At 44.7% G+C, this 14,000-nt stretch overlaps 1 protein-coding gene across 2 annotated transcripts in view; it reads right to left on the bottom strand.

Annotated features, from left to right (window-relative positions):
• Window positions 1–787: 787 nt before the first annotated feature.
• The window catches only part of MCM3AP (minichromosome maintenance complex component 3 associated protein), a 47,140-nt gene continuing 33,927 nt past the window's right edge, over window positions 788–14,000 (bottom strand). For both annotated transcript variants that reach the window (XM_028703124.2, XM_028703113.2), the window contains 7 exons: window positions 13,763–13,860; window positions 12,592–12,982; window positions 11,533–11,790; window positions 9,696–9,825; window positions 6,140–6,343; window positions 3,890–4,040; window positions 788–2,730 (listed from right to left, as the gene is read on the bottom strand). In XM_028703124.2, the coding sequence (XP_028558957.2) occupies window positions 2,584–2,730; window positions 3,890–4,040; window positions 6,140–6,343; window positions 9,696–9,825; window positions 11,533–11,790; window positions 12,592–12,982; window positions 13,763–13,860 (1,379 nt within the window). In that variant the 3' untranslated portion in view covers window positions 788–2,583. The remainder of the gene's footprint in view (window positions 2,731–3,889; window positions 4,041–6,139; window positions 6,344–9,695; window positions 9,826–11,532; window positions 11,791–12,591; window positions 12,983–13,762; window positions 13,861–14,000) is intronic.

A 14,000-nucleotide genomic window follows, 5' to 3' on the forward strand; every position in this document is an offset into this window, starting at 1 on the left:
CGTTCAATACAGCAGCACGATGTTTCTACACAGTTGTCTCCTTTCCTTTCTTCATTGCTCTCCATTTCCAGATTTCTTGATGCTGTTATGCCCACTCCATTCAAATGGGATGTCTTTGCCATTGTTAATCTAGCAGTGAGTAACAGGGGATGAGAGTCCTTGAGCGCTCTCAAGTCTTTCAAAGCCCTCCTGAAAACTTCTTTCCCCTGGAAGCTTTTGGAACCCTCCCTCTTACTTAGTCTTAGTCATGTTTCACTGAGCCAAAGTCCCTGTATTTGAAAGAATCACATATAATTTCTGTTTACCTCTGCCTCAATCTCCTCCACTTCCTTTGTGATTTTCCTTTTGATGCGCTGTGGGTAAAAGCCTCAGCGCCTAGGGCTTGCCGATCGAAAGGTCGGCGGTTCGAATCCCCGCGGCGGGGTGCGCTCCCGTTGCTCGGTCCCAGCGCCTGCCAACCTAGCAGTTCGAAAGCACCCCCGGGTGCAAGTAGATAAATAGGGACCGCTTACTGGCGGGAAGGTAAACGGTGTTTCCGTGTGCTGTGCTGGCTCGCCAGATGCAGCTTGTCACGCTGGCCACGTGACCCGGAAGTGTCTCCGGACAGCGCTGGCCCCTGGCCTCTTAAGTGAGATGGGCGCACAACCCCAGTCTGTCAAGACTGGCCCGTACGGGCAGGGGTACCTTTACCTTTACCTTTACCTGTGGACCTGCCAAACAGGCATCCTGGAAAAGCACCATGTCCATAGATGACACTAAGCAATAATTTTAAGCATCACTTCAAAAGTGTCAGAATGGTTTTTATTTATTAGACAATAGCTGCAGTAGACCCTAAACCTAAATATAATATCTGAAATATGAAAGCATCAGGGCCTTGGAGGTTAGCCTAAAACAGTATAAATGTACTTATGAAAATTGCACATTATGCTTAACTAGAAAGGACGCTGTAAAATAGCACAACTTAAAACAGAAAGCAACACAAAATTTAAAATAAATATGCAGAATATGAAGTTACTGATTCTTGGGAAAGGAGCTCTTGCCAACTTTATAAGCTCTGCATATCAGATTTTTTTTTCCAGGTAGCTGCTTTCCTCTTGATAAAGATACAGACTTAAGAAATTGTTTCCTAATATGAAAATCAAAGCAAAATGCAGGACAGACCATTTCTAAAACACATACACAAACCAGATTGTCCATGGTAATTTAACAAAAGCAGTCTAGTGTTCTCAAGGTGCTGCAAAATTTTCCAGGGTTCTACGGTGTTTTTTACACCCGCTTTCCACCTTACAATTTACTTGTTTTCCTTCCTTAATGAAAATGGCAGCGTAAGCATCCCCCAAATGCATGAAAGAGCTTCAGCACCCTGCGTTGGCACTGCAAACAGGTGGATTTGAAACCATCCTGGGTGAGAATTCTTATCACAGCACTCTGGTGCCTAAATGCCATGTGAAAGCAAGCTGCCCTTGGACTACATGATGTATAATGGAAACAACAATCATCTTTGGTCATTCTGTTTTAGAGCACACACTGGTTTCATCATATTTATGATAATCATGTAAATCTGCAACATGAGCTGCAACCTCTGCGTGAGAGCTTCTGCTGAAATTGATCTCTATATTCAGGCATCTGCCCTTTGCAACACCAAGTACTTCTTTCAGTTTTTATCAAGAGAGATCTCTGGCTCCTCCTGATTTGCCTCTGCTGAAGACAAGAAATCTGTAATAGCACGGATAACACACCTCTGAACGCATGTACCAAAACATAAGTCCCTAAAGCGTCTTATTGTGTAAGCCTCCAATCTGAGCCTCCTTTGTGACAAGGCAGTAATCTTACTAAGGCAACTCCACATATGGAAATTCCTCCATGGATGTCAATTCCACACAGGGATGCACAGCAGTGCCATGCATCACTAGGGACACATAATTCATTTTGTCCATGCAGAGCAAATAACACAGATAAAGGGTTGTCATACTTTCTCAGAGCAGCAGCCAAGTCGATGAAGTGACCAGACGAGTCAATAGTGTCTCTCCTACACATGGTGGAGAGCATGAGCAACAGTGACCTGATCTTCCCAGCCAATCACACATTTGCCCTGTCTCCAATACCAGCAACCATTCATGTGGGAGCACAGTGTTTGAATGGGGCCTTATGCATATGCAACGAGAAACGCATCAGACCAGTTCCCAAATATTTGAGATTTGATTATGGAATCAGAGGCAATCTTCTCTTTCTCTCCCCACCATGCATAGAATCAACTCTTGTCTATGTGGGCTCCAGCAGCTGGCTTCATCAACAGAATGGAGTTGTTCAATGAGGCTTACACCATGTTTAAGGAGGCTTACTCCAAGGAAGTAGGTACAGGAAAAGAGCAAATTTAAAATTAAAATGTAAAACCTAAGGACCAATTCATCTTCAGGGAAATGTAACATTATCCTGCAAACATATACAAGTACTGTATGATAGGGAAAGAACTATTCATCCACAAAAGCTTCCATTGTTTTCTACGCAGAAATTATAGGCTAATCATGTGTATTCATCATCCATTATGAGCTCTCTGGCCTCACACGTTCGGGTCAACTCTGATCAAGCATCTATCATGTCCAGCAATGTTGACAGGTGGAGCTCACAAGTCATTTCTTCTTCTTTGTTAGCCCTGATTAGTTGTTTCAAATAGGCAAATCTTTGTGACACAGAGGCATCTGTGTCTCTCAGTTCTGTCCAACTTGCCGCCTGAAGAGCAAAAGAGAAAATTGTTAATACAGTATAAAATATTCTTTGAGGAAGCCAACAGTTTAGCAGCACACCCAACCTGCCCCCTAACCAGAAGCACTTAATCTAACAGCCCAGAATAACCACATTCATTCACACACATGTTGCTGTAGGACACGGCAAATTGTTGGGGACACTAAAAGGCTATAGAAAACAATTATAAATTTAAACTCTGCTTAGATGTTCCTTCAGTACAGCGGTGCCTACTTTTTGGGGGAGGGGGTGTTGCAATTCAAGTTCAAGGGAGGCATCAGGGTCATTCAAGGGCCCCCTCCAAGGTGTGGTTCTGCCTCTAGTTCTCCTGGGCTGGGAAATAGTGTCCAAGAGGCAGGAAGAATTGTAGGTTTGATCCCATCTCAAAGTTGAGGCTGGTTGCCCTCTTGACCCTCTCCAGAAGTGGCACAACTGTGTGGCACCCGTGGCTTACACTCTCTACGGTGGGGCTAGGAAGCTAGTGGCTCTTCACCATTGCTGGACTCCCAGCAGCCCCCGTCAGCATAACCAACGGGATGGCAGCTCCACTCCAGCAACAACTGGAGGGCCACAGATTCCCCACCCTGATCTATAATGACCATCCCATTCATACAAAGACTTCCCCTTGTAAAATGAAACTACCCTCCCCTCTCTTTTCCTCCCCCCCACCCCCCACCAGAGCAGATTTTATTGGTGGCACATGGGGAAAAGAGAGGAAGGAGAAGCTCTCCTGCGCAATGCATGGGGCAACTTCACTGGATGCAACCCAAGTTAGTGGAACCTAAATCTCACCAGAATCAATGGGATAAACTGGTCATGACAGAAGTTCCATTGATTCCAAAGTGACTGAAGTTCAACTAAGTTTAGATCCAACCCCAAAACATGTGGGCTTTCCAGGAAAACTGATTATAGTAATCAAGTTTTATAGCTTAAGTGTACTAAGTCAGAGAAAATTAAATCACCATAGAAGCTGATGGCGCCATCACCACAAAGCCCAGAATCAGGCATATTTGACACCCATACATACCAGCCCCTCCTCTCCAACCACCCCCCACCCACAAAATTATAAAATCTATCAGTTACAGATACTTCATGTAAATATAGCAACCCTATATGATTTATTCCATTCTGTTTTTCTAGAGTTTACCTCTGGGCTTCTCAGCACTGGTGTTTTGGCTTGGGGATGGATAATCTGAGGCACAGCCACCAGAGTTTCAGGAAGGTACAGAGGAAGAGAGGGGAAATCCTGGAATGTCTCAGAGTCTTTCACTAACAACTGCTGCAGCTGCTCCTCAAACCTAGGCAAACAAAGGCAAAGGACAAAAAGAATGGGTAAATGATCATACTCTATCCACTGAAAGAGATGCACTGGCTGCTTATATGCTATTGAGACAAGTTCAAGGTGTTTGAACAGACGCAGAAAGCCACTAACAGCTCAGAATTTAGATACATGCAAAGACTGATGGGGAACGCTCTCCTGTCGGCCAGGGATTCTACATGCCACCACAAGAGGGGAGAAGTATTATCGGCAGAGGCATTCTAATTCTGGAATTCCCTCGCCCCTCAAAATGGCTGGCACTCGCCCTTATTAGGTTTTGGCAGCAGCTTCTAGTCAGGACTTTGGACGAGTTTGACCGCCTGCTATACATATTCATTGCCTATTGTTCTGTGTCTTTATGTCAGGGCTGGTTCCACTGTGATTCAGCACAGAAACTCATAGAGATGAGCAGTAAGGTTGATTCTTTGTTCAGAGAGACAAAACCCAGCAGGAACTCCATGGGCAGAACTAACCCAATGAAGCAGCTGCCAGAACTGAGGATCTGAGCCTCCCCCTTCCTCCTAAGGCTCCTCCCCAGCCGGCCGCCTTCCCAACAGTCGCAAGTTCCTTCCAGGAGGGGCTCTCTGTGCCTTTTATTCTGCTACATGTAACACCCTCCTCATTCTTGGGGATGGAGGAGAGGGGAAACAGTGGAACTGGCAGGGGGGCTGGGAATGTTCCAGCTGCATCCTTGTCTTCCTCCTCAGCTGCCTCACTCTACTTAAACCTCTTGCTTGCTCAGCCTCCAACCCATCTGTCCCCACCTTCTTCCTGTGGCTTATCTTCTGTATCCCACCAACTTCTCCTGGTTCAGAGCCTTGGAGCCACTCGGATGCTTCCTTAGGGGTTCCCCAGCTGTAGCCTCCCACCATTCCTCCTTGTCTAGCCAGACTCTGACTATTTATTTGCTGGTTTTAAATGTTTCCTGCTTTAAAACTCTGATATAACGTATTGTGGTACAGTCATTACTTTTAGTAACGAAGAGTTGGTAGGAAAGTTCAAATAAACAAGCATTTTCTTCTTTGTGTAACGGTACATTTTAAATTTTCAGGGGAAACAAATACTTGTATTTTCCAGTTAAGTTTCCTATCTGTACTCTCCAGAGGTACATGAAGCTTGCAATGCTGGTTCCAATAAGATCCTGGAGGCAGCTCACCCTTCAACTCACAGGACAGCAGTGCTTTTTTCAGCTGGAGCGCACCAGAACGAAGTTCTGGCACCTCTCAAGTGGGCCCCGTTACCCCAAAACAGGTCAATGCTCACCCCAACCTGCTTCTGACCTTTACATACTTCTGAGAAGCCCTAAACCAACATTTCAAGTCAAAATGGAACTTGGCCATTTTTTTAGATCTAAGACTCCATCTAGCTCCTAGCCATGATTGGTCAAGCTATGGGGCCAATTTGTATTTCCTTTTCTTCACTCTATCTCCTGTGTAGTGGCAGCAGCCTTTAAGCTTTCCAGCTAGCCTTCTACAGTTGCACATGTGCACATTTGCACAAGGGCCCTTCCGAGCTGCCCTAGGCACCCTCCTGAGTCTAAGAGAACAAGGGAGGCAGGGAGCATTTGTTTGACCTGCACTGGAACAAACCAACTACGGAGACAGCTTGCCATAGTTTTTAGCATCTTTGTAGGAGGTGAACATGGCTGTTGACAAACCAGTATCTGTTCAGGGCTGCCCTGAGTCACCTGACGACTTACTTAACAACTTCATAGTGAGTTCCAGCACCAATTTTTCTTGAAAAAATAAAGCACTGCAGGACAGGATACCTAAACTTATGTCTCAGCGCCGAAATGAAACACTCCCAAGAATGAAAACACCCCATTATGATATTTCCTGTATTCACAAGCTGTGCTACGTACCGTGTACATCTAACTGGCTTAAAAAACCTCAAGCCACAGACCATGGTATCCTCCCAGAGCGGCTCTGTGTGTTGGGAGTGGGGGAAGAGACTGCATGACAGTGGTTTTCTCAAAGCTTTGGGGCCACTTACAGAGATTAAGAATTGTGAACTATTACTCAGCACCATCATGTTAACTTGTGGGGTCCCACAACTTACAAAAAGGAGAAAAACTTTTACCTCCTGCTCTCTGTTTTCTCCTGTTGCAACTTGGCAGACAGGTACTCAGGGAGATGATCCGCTTCTGAAATAGCCTGTGTTAGATCTCCTCCACTGGAAATACTTAGTTCTTTGTTGTTCACAGTTTGCTGGCTGGCACAATATTCCATTGGAGACAATGAATGAGAATATAGCTTAGCAAAAGACTGAGTTTTTATTTTGGACCTAGGCAATGGAAAAATATTAAGCAAAGGGAATTATTTGCTTTTACCAGAATTATGTCAGTAAGTATAACAGCACCTCTATTGGAACTAGACCCAAGTTTCCCTCTAGCCCAGCATGCTATTTGCACAAGTGATCAAAACAGTGTTAACAAGTTCCATTTAGCTGTATCTTAGATGAATACATGAATCATATATCCAATAGCACATCTTGTGTAAAGTGGGACACAGGTGGCACTGTGGTCTAAACTACTGAGCCTCTTGGGCTTGCTGATTGGAAGGTCAGAAGTTTGAATCCACACTACAGGGGTGAGCTCTCTTTGCTCTGTCCCAGCTTCTGCCAACCTAGCAGTTCAAAAGCACACCAGTGCAAGTAGATAAATAGGTACTGCTGCAGCTGCAAGGTAAACGGTGTTTCCGTGCACTCTGCCTTCTGTCACGGTGTCCCGTTGTGGCAGAAGCAGTTTAGTCATGCTGGCCACACGACCCAGAAAGCTGTCTGCAGACAAACACCGGCTCCTTCGGCCCGAAGCGAGATGAACGCCGCATCCCACAGTCGCCTTTGACTGGACTTAACCGTTCTGGGGTCCTTTACCTTTTACTTCTGTAAATAAGTACTCTCCTGAATCTACTGTCAACCAGTTTCCCTAGATGGCCAAGATCTAGTATAATAACAGCAGACAAAAACCTGTTTTTCCTCATTGTACATAGCTATATAAAACACTATCCTCTCTGCCACTTAGTTGTCTGTAAAACTAAAACGCTCTAAATATTTTAGCTTTCATTGCAGCGAAGATAGTCCAATTCTTCATTTGTTTAGGGTTAGGGTGAGAGTCCTCTTTGGCTCTGGAAGACAGGTCTTTATCTGCCCCATCCTTGTTGGCCAACTCTGACATGTGGGTGGGACAACCCATCTGTCAACCACATAATATCCTTATGCCAGCATGATTGACAGGTGAGTTGTCCTGCCAAAATCCCTCACATGGGATTCCCAAGCACCCGAATGACTGTTTCCTATTAGCTGCTTGGGAACTGCAGCGCAAAGGGAGTTTTCAGCTCTACTCTACATTTTGGGAAGCACTGAGCATAGGGCTGGCAAAGCATTTTTTCTCCTTCCCACCAGCTGATGGGGGAGCAGAGGAGAGAGAGAGAAGCCCTCGTTTTGCAGGCATCTACTGCACAGAGAAGTTCTCCTTCATGTAGCAGATGCTGGCAAAATGCTGCAGGAGCAGAATACCTTCCCACCTCCCATCAGCTGATGAATGGTAGAAGCAAACCTTGCTCACTATAAGCTCCCAATTGTTCCTTTGAAGCCCCATCTCTGCCTTCCCCACACCTGATGTCTTGTCTCTACATCAAATGCAACTTGAGTGGCTGTGGGTTTGGGGAAAACAGTCTTGCAGGTCAACTTTGGATCCTGGCAGGCCAAGTTTAGCCCATGGGCTGCAGCTTCCCCATACCTCCCTAGTTCCACAAAGTCTTTTTCAGATTCTAGCCAGAGCTGCAAATCCACAATGTGCTTCTAAAGACTCTTTCATTTTCCTGTCTGCTCAATGCTGAGGTTCTTGTCTGCACGGGCAGTTTGCACCATATCCACTTTTCCTATTTCTCTATCCCATCCTCTGATGGCTTTAGTGCTGCTTTCAAGTATGGTGTCAGATCATTCTTAGAGGGATAGAATGGCAGAGTTGGAAGTTGCCTGGAGGGTGACAGAGTCCAGCCCCCTGCAGGAAAGCATCCATGGGATGGCCATCCAACCTCTACTTAAAAACTTAGCCTCCCTTAGAGGGTGGTGGACTCTCCTTCCTTGGAGGTTTTTAAGCAGAGGTTTGATGGCCATCTGTCATGGGTGCTTTAGCGGAGATTCCTGCATTGCAGGGGGTTGGACTAGATGATGCTCAGGATCTGTTCCAACGCTATAATTCTGTGTTTCTTTGTTAATTTTGCCTACTTAGCTTCTCTTGCAATCTGACGGCTCTGAGGTTACCGCCATGCCTCTTGGCTCAAAATATGATTGCAAATGCAACGGGGGGGGGGGGGGGCTTTTCAATCTCAGGGGCATAATCTTCTAGGATCCATTTTCAAATCAAAGTTTCAGTGTGTTTAAAAGGGGAATAGACATGTTTAAAAGGTTGAAGCTTTCAAATGAAGGTGTCATCCCACACCAAGGGCGTCTCTCTCACACAACCTTTCAATTATTGTTTGAAAGACAAAGAGATGCATTATTCAGCACAGCCACAACACTGGTCACAAAACATCACAAAACAAACCGGTCTGTAAACGAGCTGTATGTGGGTGCCTATGGCTTGAACACAACCTGCTCTGCTCATCTATTCCTCTGAGGCAACAAACACAGATGGATTAGCTTAGCAAAAACTATCATTAAGCAGTCAAATGTTTGTTGCAGTTTGTTCAGGCTGTAATCTCACCTGAGATCCTATCTAATAAATCAGATGTTGCCAACCTGGCACTTGCAGGCACCAGGGAGCCGGCTGGTTGGGCTTCCAGCGCTGCCCTGGGAAAGTGCTCAGACTGTGAGCTTTCATTTTTTGAAAAAAGTAAGTCTCTAGCCCTCCTATAAAGTTATGGGGCAAAATGTGCAGGTAACTTCTTAGTGACTTCTGTGACATGAGAGTGCTGTGGCTACCTTCTGGTCTTTTCCTGACACTGAGGAATGCATCCTGTTGTTATTAGACAACAACAGCATCAGCATCTCCAAAATGGGGGCCAGCAGGATGTAGCTGACTTCCCATGGCAAGCATAAGATTGCCAGGGGTGGGGTTCTCTCTCATTTTGTGCTATGCCATGCTCCTCCATGGCAGCCATCTTGTCCCTGACACCTCCAGAACACTCTCAAAATTTGAAATGTGCCCACAACTCCAAAAAGGTTGGCAACTCCTGCAATAAACAAACACAGCTTTATGGCCAGTGTTATATCCAAATACAGCTATTCTCACAACCTTCCCAAGATCTAATCAAATGGATCAATCTGATGATATAAAGGTATTGCAAATACTTTCCAATCGCCTTCTGGAAATTTATCTGCACCTCAGAACCTCAGTTTCTTGCAGCACTAAGTTTCAAACACATTCCTGTTGATTTACAGAAATGAAATATCCTAAGCTCTACAGAGGAAGCTTGCAGGGAGAGAGGAAGATAGTGGTAACAAAAAGCAGTAACTTCAAATAATTGCCATAAGTACTGATTTCCAAAATTGGGCTTCAGTCCAGCACTCTTGGTGCCAATTAGTTAAGGGGGTAGAATAACAGAGGTAGGCTGTGAGAGGCAAAAGTGTCAAAAAGGAAAGGGAAGAGGGCAGGGCTGCTAAAAGTCAAAGAAAAGTTAGACAATCTCACCATCCTTCACTTTCCTGGACTTCTTTCTGAGTTTTTAATCTGGCTTCTTCCCATAAAACAGGACGAGTGAATTTTCTCAACTGCTCCTCAGAAAAATATACATATGTCTGTCCATCTTTGCTCACTGCTTCTGTTAGATGCAAGACACACAGAACCCCCACATAAAATCAAAAGTAACATAGATTTTCCAGATTCAACAGAAGTTATCGTGAAATGAGGAACTCTGCCTCAGTCGCTCTAGAATGCAAACACTAAATGTTTGTTTGAACAAAACTGCTACCTTTGCCTTCTGCCCATGCGTTCAGTATAAGTACACTCATTCAGTAATTAAATTACTGGTACCAAGGAATAATCTAAAAGATTCGGAAGGGGAAACGACAGAAGGCCACTTGTTGCCACACATTGCAGCTGTAAGTACTCAAATGCACTTCGTTGGGTGTGAAGGCTGTACTTGCTTACAGAGAGCCCCTCAACCTAGCAGCAACAGGCCACATCACAGAGACATACAAAGACCAGTCGTTGTGGCAATCCCAGATGTTAATTCTGACCACATATTGGCTCTGGCAGCACTATGTCTTCGTTCACCTGCTCATCTTCCAATGTGATACATGGTATCATCTACCAACAACACATTCTACATAGGACAAACAGTCCAGTCTCTATGCAAAAGGGTAAATGGACATAAAACTGAGCCCCATATGCACTATGTATTCAAAGCAGCATCATACCATTTTAAACAGTCATAGTTTTCACCAAAGAATCCTGGGAACTGTAGTATATTGGAGGTGCTGAGAGTTGTTAGTAGGCCTCTATTCCCCTCATAAAGCTACAATTCGCATAATAGTTCAACTACCAATCCATCTTCCCAGGGAACTCTAGGAATTGTAGCTCTCTGAGGGGAATAGAGGCCTACTAACAATGCTCAGCACCTTCGATATACTAGTTTCCCAGGGGGAAACCATGACTGTTTAGAATGGCACAATACTGCTTTAAATGTACAGGAACTTCATGGTGAGACTACAACATGAAATCACTGGCTTTAAATACAAAGGTGTAACTTGTGGACTGAATGGAGGCAATGGATTTTTTGAACATTATATGTGTTAATATGGGACGCAGGTGGTGCTGTGGTCTAAACCACAGAGCCTAGGGCTTGCCGATCAGAAGGTTGGCGGTTTGAATCCCCGTGACGGGGTGAGCTCCCGTTGCTCGGTCCCAGCTCCTGCCAACATAGCAGTTCAAAAACACATCAAAGGGCAAGTAGATAAATAGGTACCGCTCGGGGGGGAAGGTAAACGCTGTTTTTGTGTGCTGCTCTGGTTCACCAGAAGTGGCTTAGTCATGCTGGCCACATGACCCGGAAACTGTCTGCGGACAAACGTCAGCTCCCTCAGCTACTAAAGCAAGATGAGCGCCGCAACTCCAGAGTCGTCCGCAACTAGACTTATCAGGGGTTCCCTTTACCTTTATATGTGTTAATTGGTTTACCAATGCCAGAATGGCCGAGTCATCAAGAACTGTTCTGTGAATTATCACAGCTAAGTATGCAATTAGCACTGTACTTTTCCAGATTTCATTCACCCCTGACCTTTCTACACACACACACACACACACACACCACTCCATGTGTATATAGACTAGAAGTTACGATAACACTTTGCACATCCGAGGAAGTGTAAGCCATGAAAGCTTATGCCATAATAAGTTTGTTAGCACGGAATACAGGCAAGACTCTTGGGGCTAGAGGCAAAGTTAATATATGCTAAACACAACTTAATACAGAACACAGGAAAAAATTAAAAACGTAGATAAGAGATTGTCCAGAGACATTTCCTACCTGGTGCTATTGGCTTTAGTGGAGGTTTCCAGTCTCTCAATTTATGGTTAACGCATAGTGCCAAGATGCTGTCCCAAGGGATCTCTTCCACAGATGGGCCGTTGTCTTCTGAGCTGGCATATTTCCTACTCTTCCACTTGAAGTAAGTTCTGCTCAGCAAATTCTCTACCTGAGACTGAAGTATCTCCTGGGTCTGAAGAGAACTGGTAGTCTGTGACAAATACTGAAAAATCATGGCACAAACAGGGCGCCAGGGAGCTGGTGGGCAGAGGGAAGAGAAGATACATTAAAGTTTATGCCTAACAATAACAGAAAAGAACTATGGCCAATGTTACAGCTCAGTTTTGCTCCGGTATTAGCTGAGCCAAAGCAGGCAAGAGAAGCCCCCCAAATGGGGCCAATAGCCCATCTAGTCTAGCGTCGTGTCCTCCCAGTGGCCAACTGTGGGAAACAAGCAGCACCTGAGCGCAAGAGCCCCGCCTCTCCCCTCTTGTGGTTTCCGGTAGCTATTCAGAAACATTCTGCCCCCAAAGTATCAGGGCGCAGCACAATTAATAATAATTACAACAACAGCAGAAACAACAAAAATAACAACCAGGATTCAACCAATGAGTCCTGTCAACATTTGCTGAAATAATCTGTTGAAATGTTAGGTCTTTTTTTGCAAAGCAGAGCAAGAAAATATAGGGGGAGTTCCAAAGCTTCTTGCATCAAGATCTGGTACAGTAAGAATAAGGAAATATTTCAGGTAAGTGGGCATAACAGAAAGATAAGCTCTGTCCTTATGCACACAAACACACGTGTGTACACATCTGGGAAATGGCTACTTCCCAATTCAACATTTAATTCCAGAACAATAAACAGACATGCAACAAAATACACAAAACATGATGGAAGCAAGGAGTAACTTAAAGACTCTCATGATGAGAAACATTTTCTTTCTAATACATTTTCTTTTGTGATAAAGCAAGACAATTATAATTCAGAGCATGTCATTTGTGTGTTACACAGCAGTCTCTCAACTGCTACTAGGCAACAGTGCTGGTTAGGAGTTCTTACCACCCAAAGGAGGGAGATCCATGTGAGGGATCTGGAAGGAGAGCAGGGCTTTCTTCAGCCAGCCCAGATGGCTGGGGGTGTTCCACTGGAGATGCGGAAGCACTTTGCTGCCCCCGGGCTCTGCAAATTCAGGTACAGGCCAGGAGAGTTCACAGAGATCTTCTGAAGAGGCGACTTCAGCCAGGAACTGTATCACACTATTGTACAGCTCTATTATGGCACTTGGATCCTGAGAGGGCAAGCCAGCAAGGGATCTCTCCTTCATGTCTTGGTAGAAGTGCTTACTGAACTCACGGTCAACACCGTCTTCAACATACTGCATGAGTGTCTGGCAGTGAACCTTGTCTGAGCTCGGGCACTGAGCAACCAGCCACTGCACAGCTTCAGAGAGCTGTAGACAGAATTACACACGACAAAATTCACTAGTTGACAATAAAGTGTAAATCCGTATCAATTAGTTACCACATTAAGGGAGTCAGTTCTGTTGATACATAAATGCTTTCAGTCCTGCTCTCAAACCCAGTCCTTCCCCCAACACAACTGAAGATGAAGCTGAAAAAAACTTAATAAAAACAGGCTTCCACTCCTATGATCTACTAAACCAAGGTGAAAACCCTATGCTGACAATGTGCCTTTCCATATTAGACAACCTTCCCTATTAGACAAGGTTCTAGTAGACAAGATCAACTGAGTATGGTATAATAGAAAGGGCTCATGCAATCGTATTAAGAGATGGTACTCCATCCTTCACAACCAATTGCTCCTGTGAGGACTGCCCAAAATCTCTGCAGTGATGGAAAAAGCCTGAGATAGGACTGGGAGCTGGAAAAAATCCACAGAGGCTTTCAATGGGGACTCTGGTTATCAGGTAGCCTGATGAAAAGCCTCCCTTCATTGAGCGTGGCATGTAAACAGCCCTGTGAGTTGGGTCAGACTGAGGGCAAGTGACCCAGGGTCAACCAGTGAGCCTCATGGCTGAGTGGGGATTTCAACCCTGGTCTCCCAGGCTGTAGTCTTGACACACTAATCAGCACAATGGTTTCTGCTTTGTTTTTGAGTTGCCAACCTACAGCTTTAAAATGCAACTGATAAGAATACTCTCCCTGTGGCGAAAAATCATTAAACCTGGTAGGAGTATAAATTACAACCTCTCTGTGGAGATGGTTCTTACCTTGCTGGTACCTTGCAATCCATTCACAGAATCTGGAATGACAACTATGTTGTAACCTGAAATAAGGTTAGCCGAAATCAAATCTGGCAGCATCAGTCCTTTAAAAGAAACCACATTCCACTTTAGTGATACTACTCCATTATCCAGAATTACAGGCACAGAATTAAGGCACAGAATTAAGAAGAGACAACCACACAGCTATTTTCCAAATGAAAAAAATTGACTTAAAGAGCAATTA

This window comes from Podarcis muralis, chromosome 1, assembly GCF_964188315.1.
Source record: "Podarcis muralis chromosome 1, rPodMur119.hap1.1, whole genome shotgun sequence".
Taxonomy (NCBI): domain Eukaryota; kingdom Metazoa; phylum Chordata; class Lepidosauria; order Squamata; family Lacertidae; genus Podarcis; species Podarcis muralis.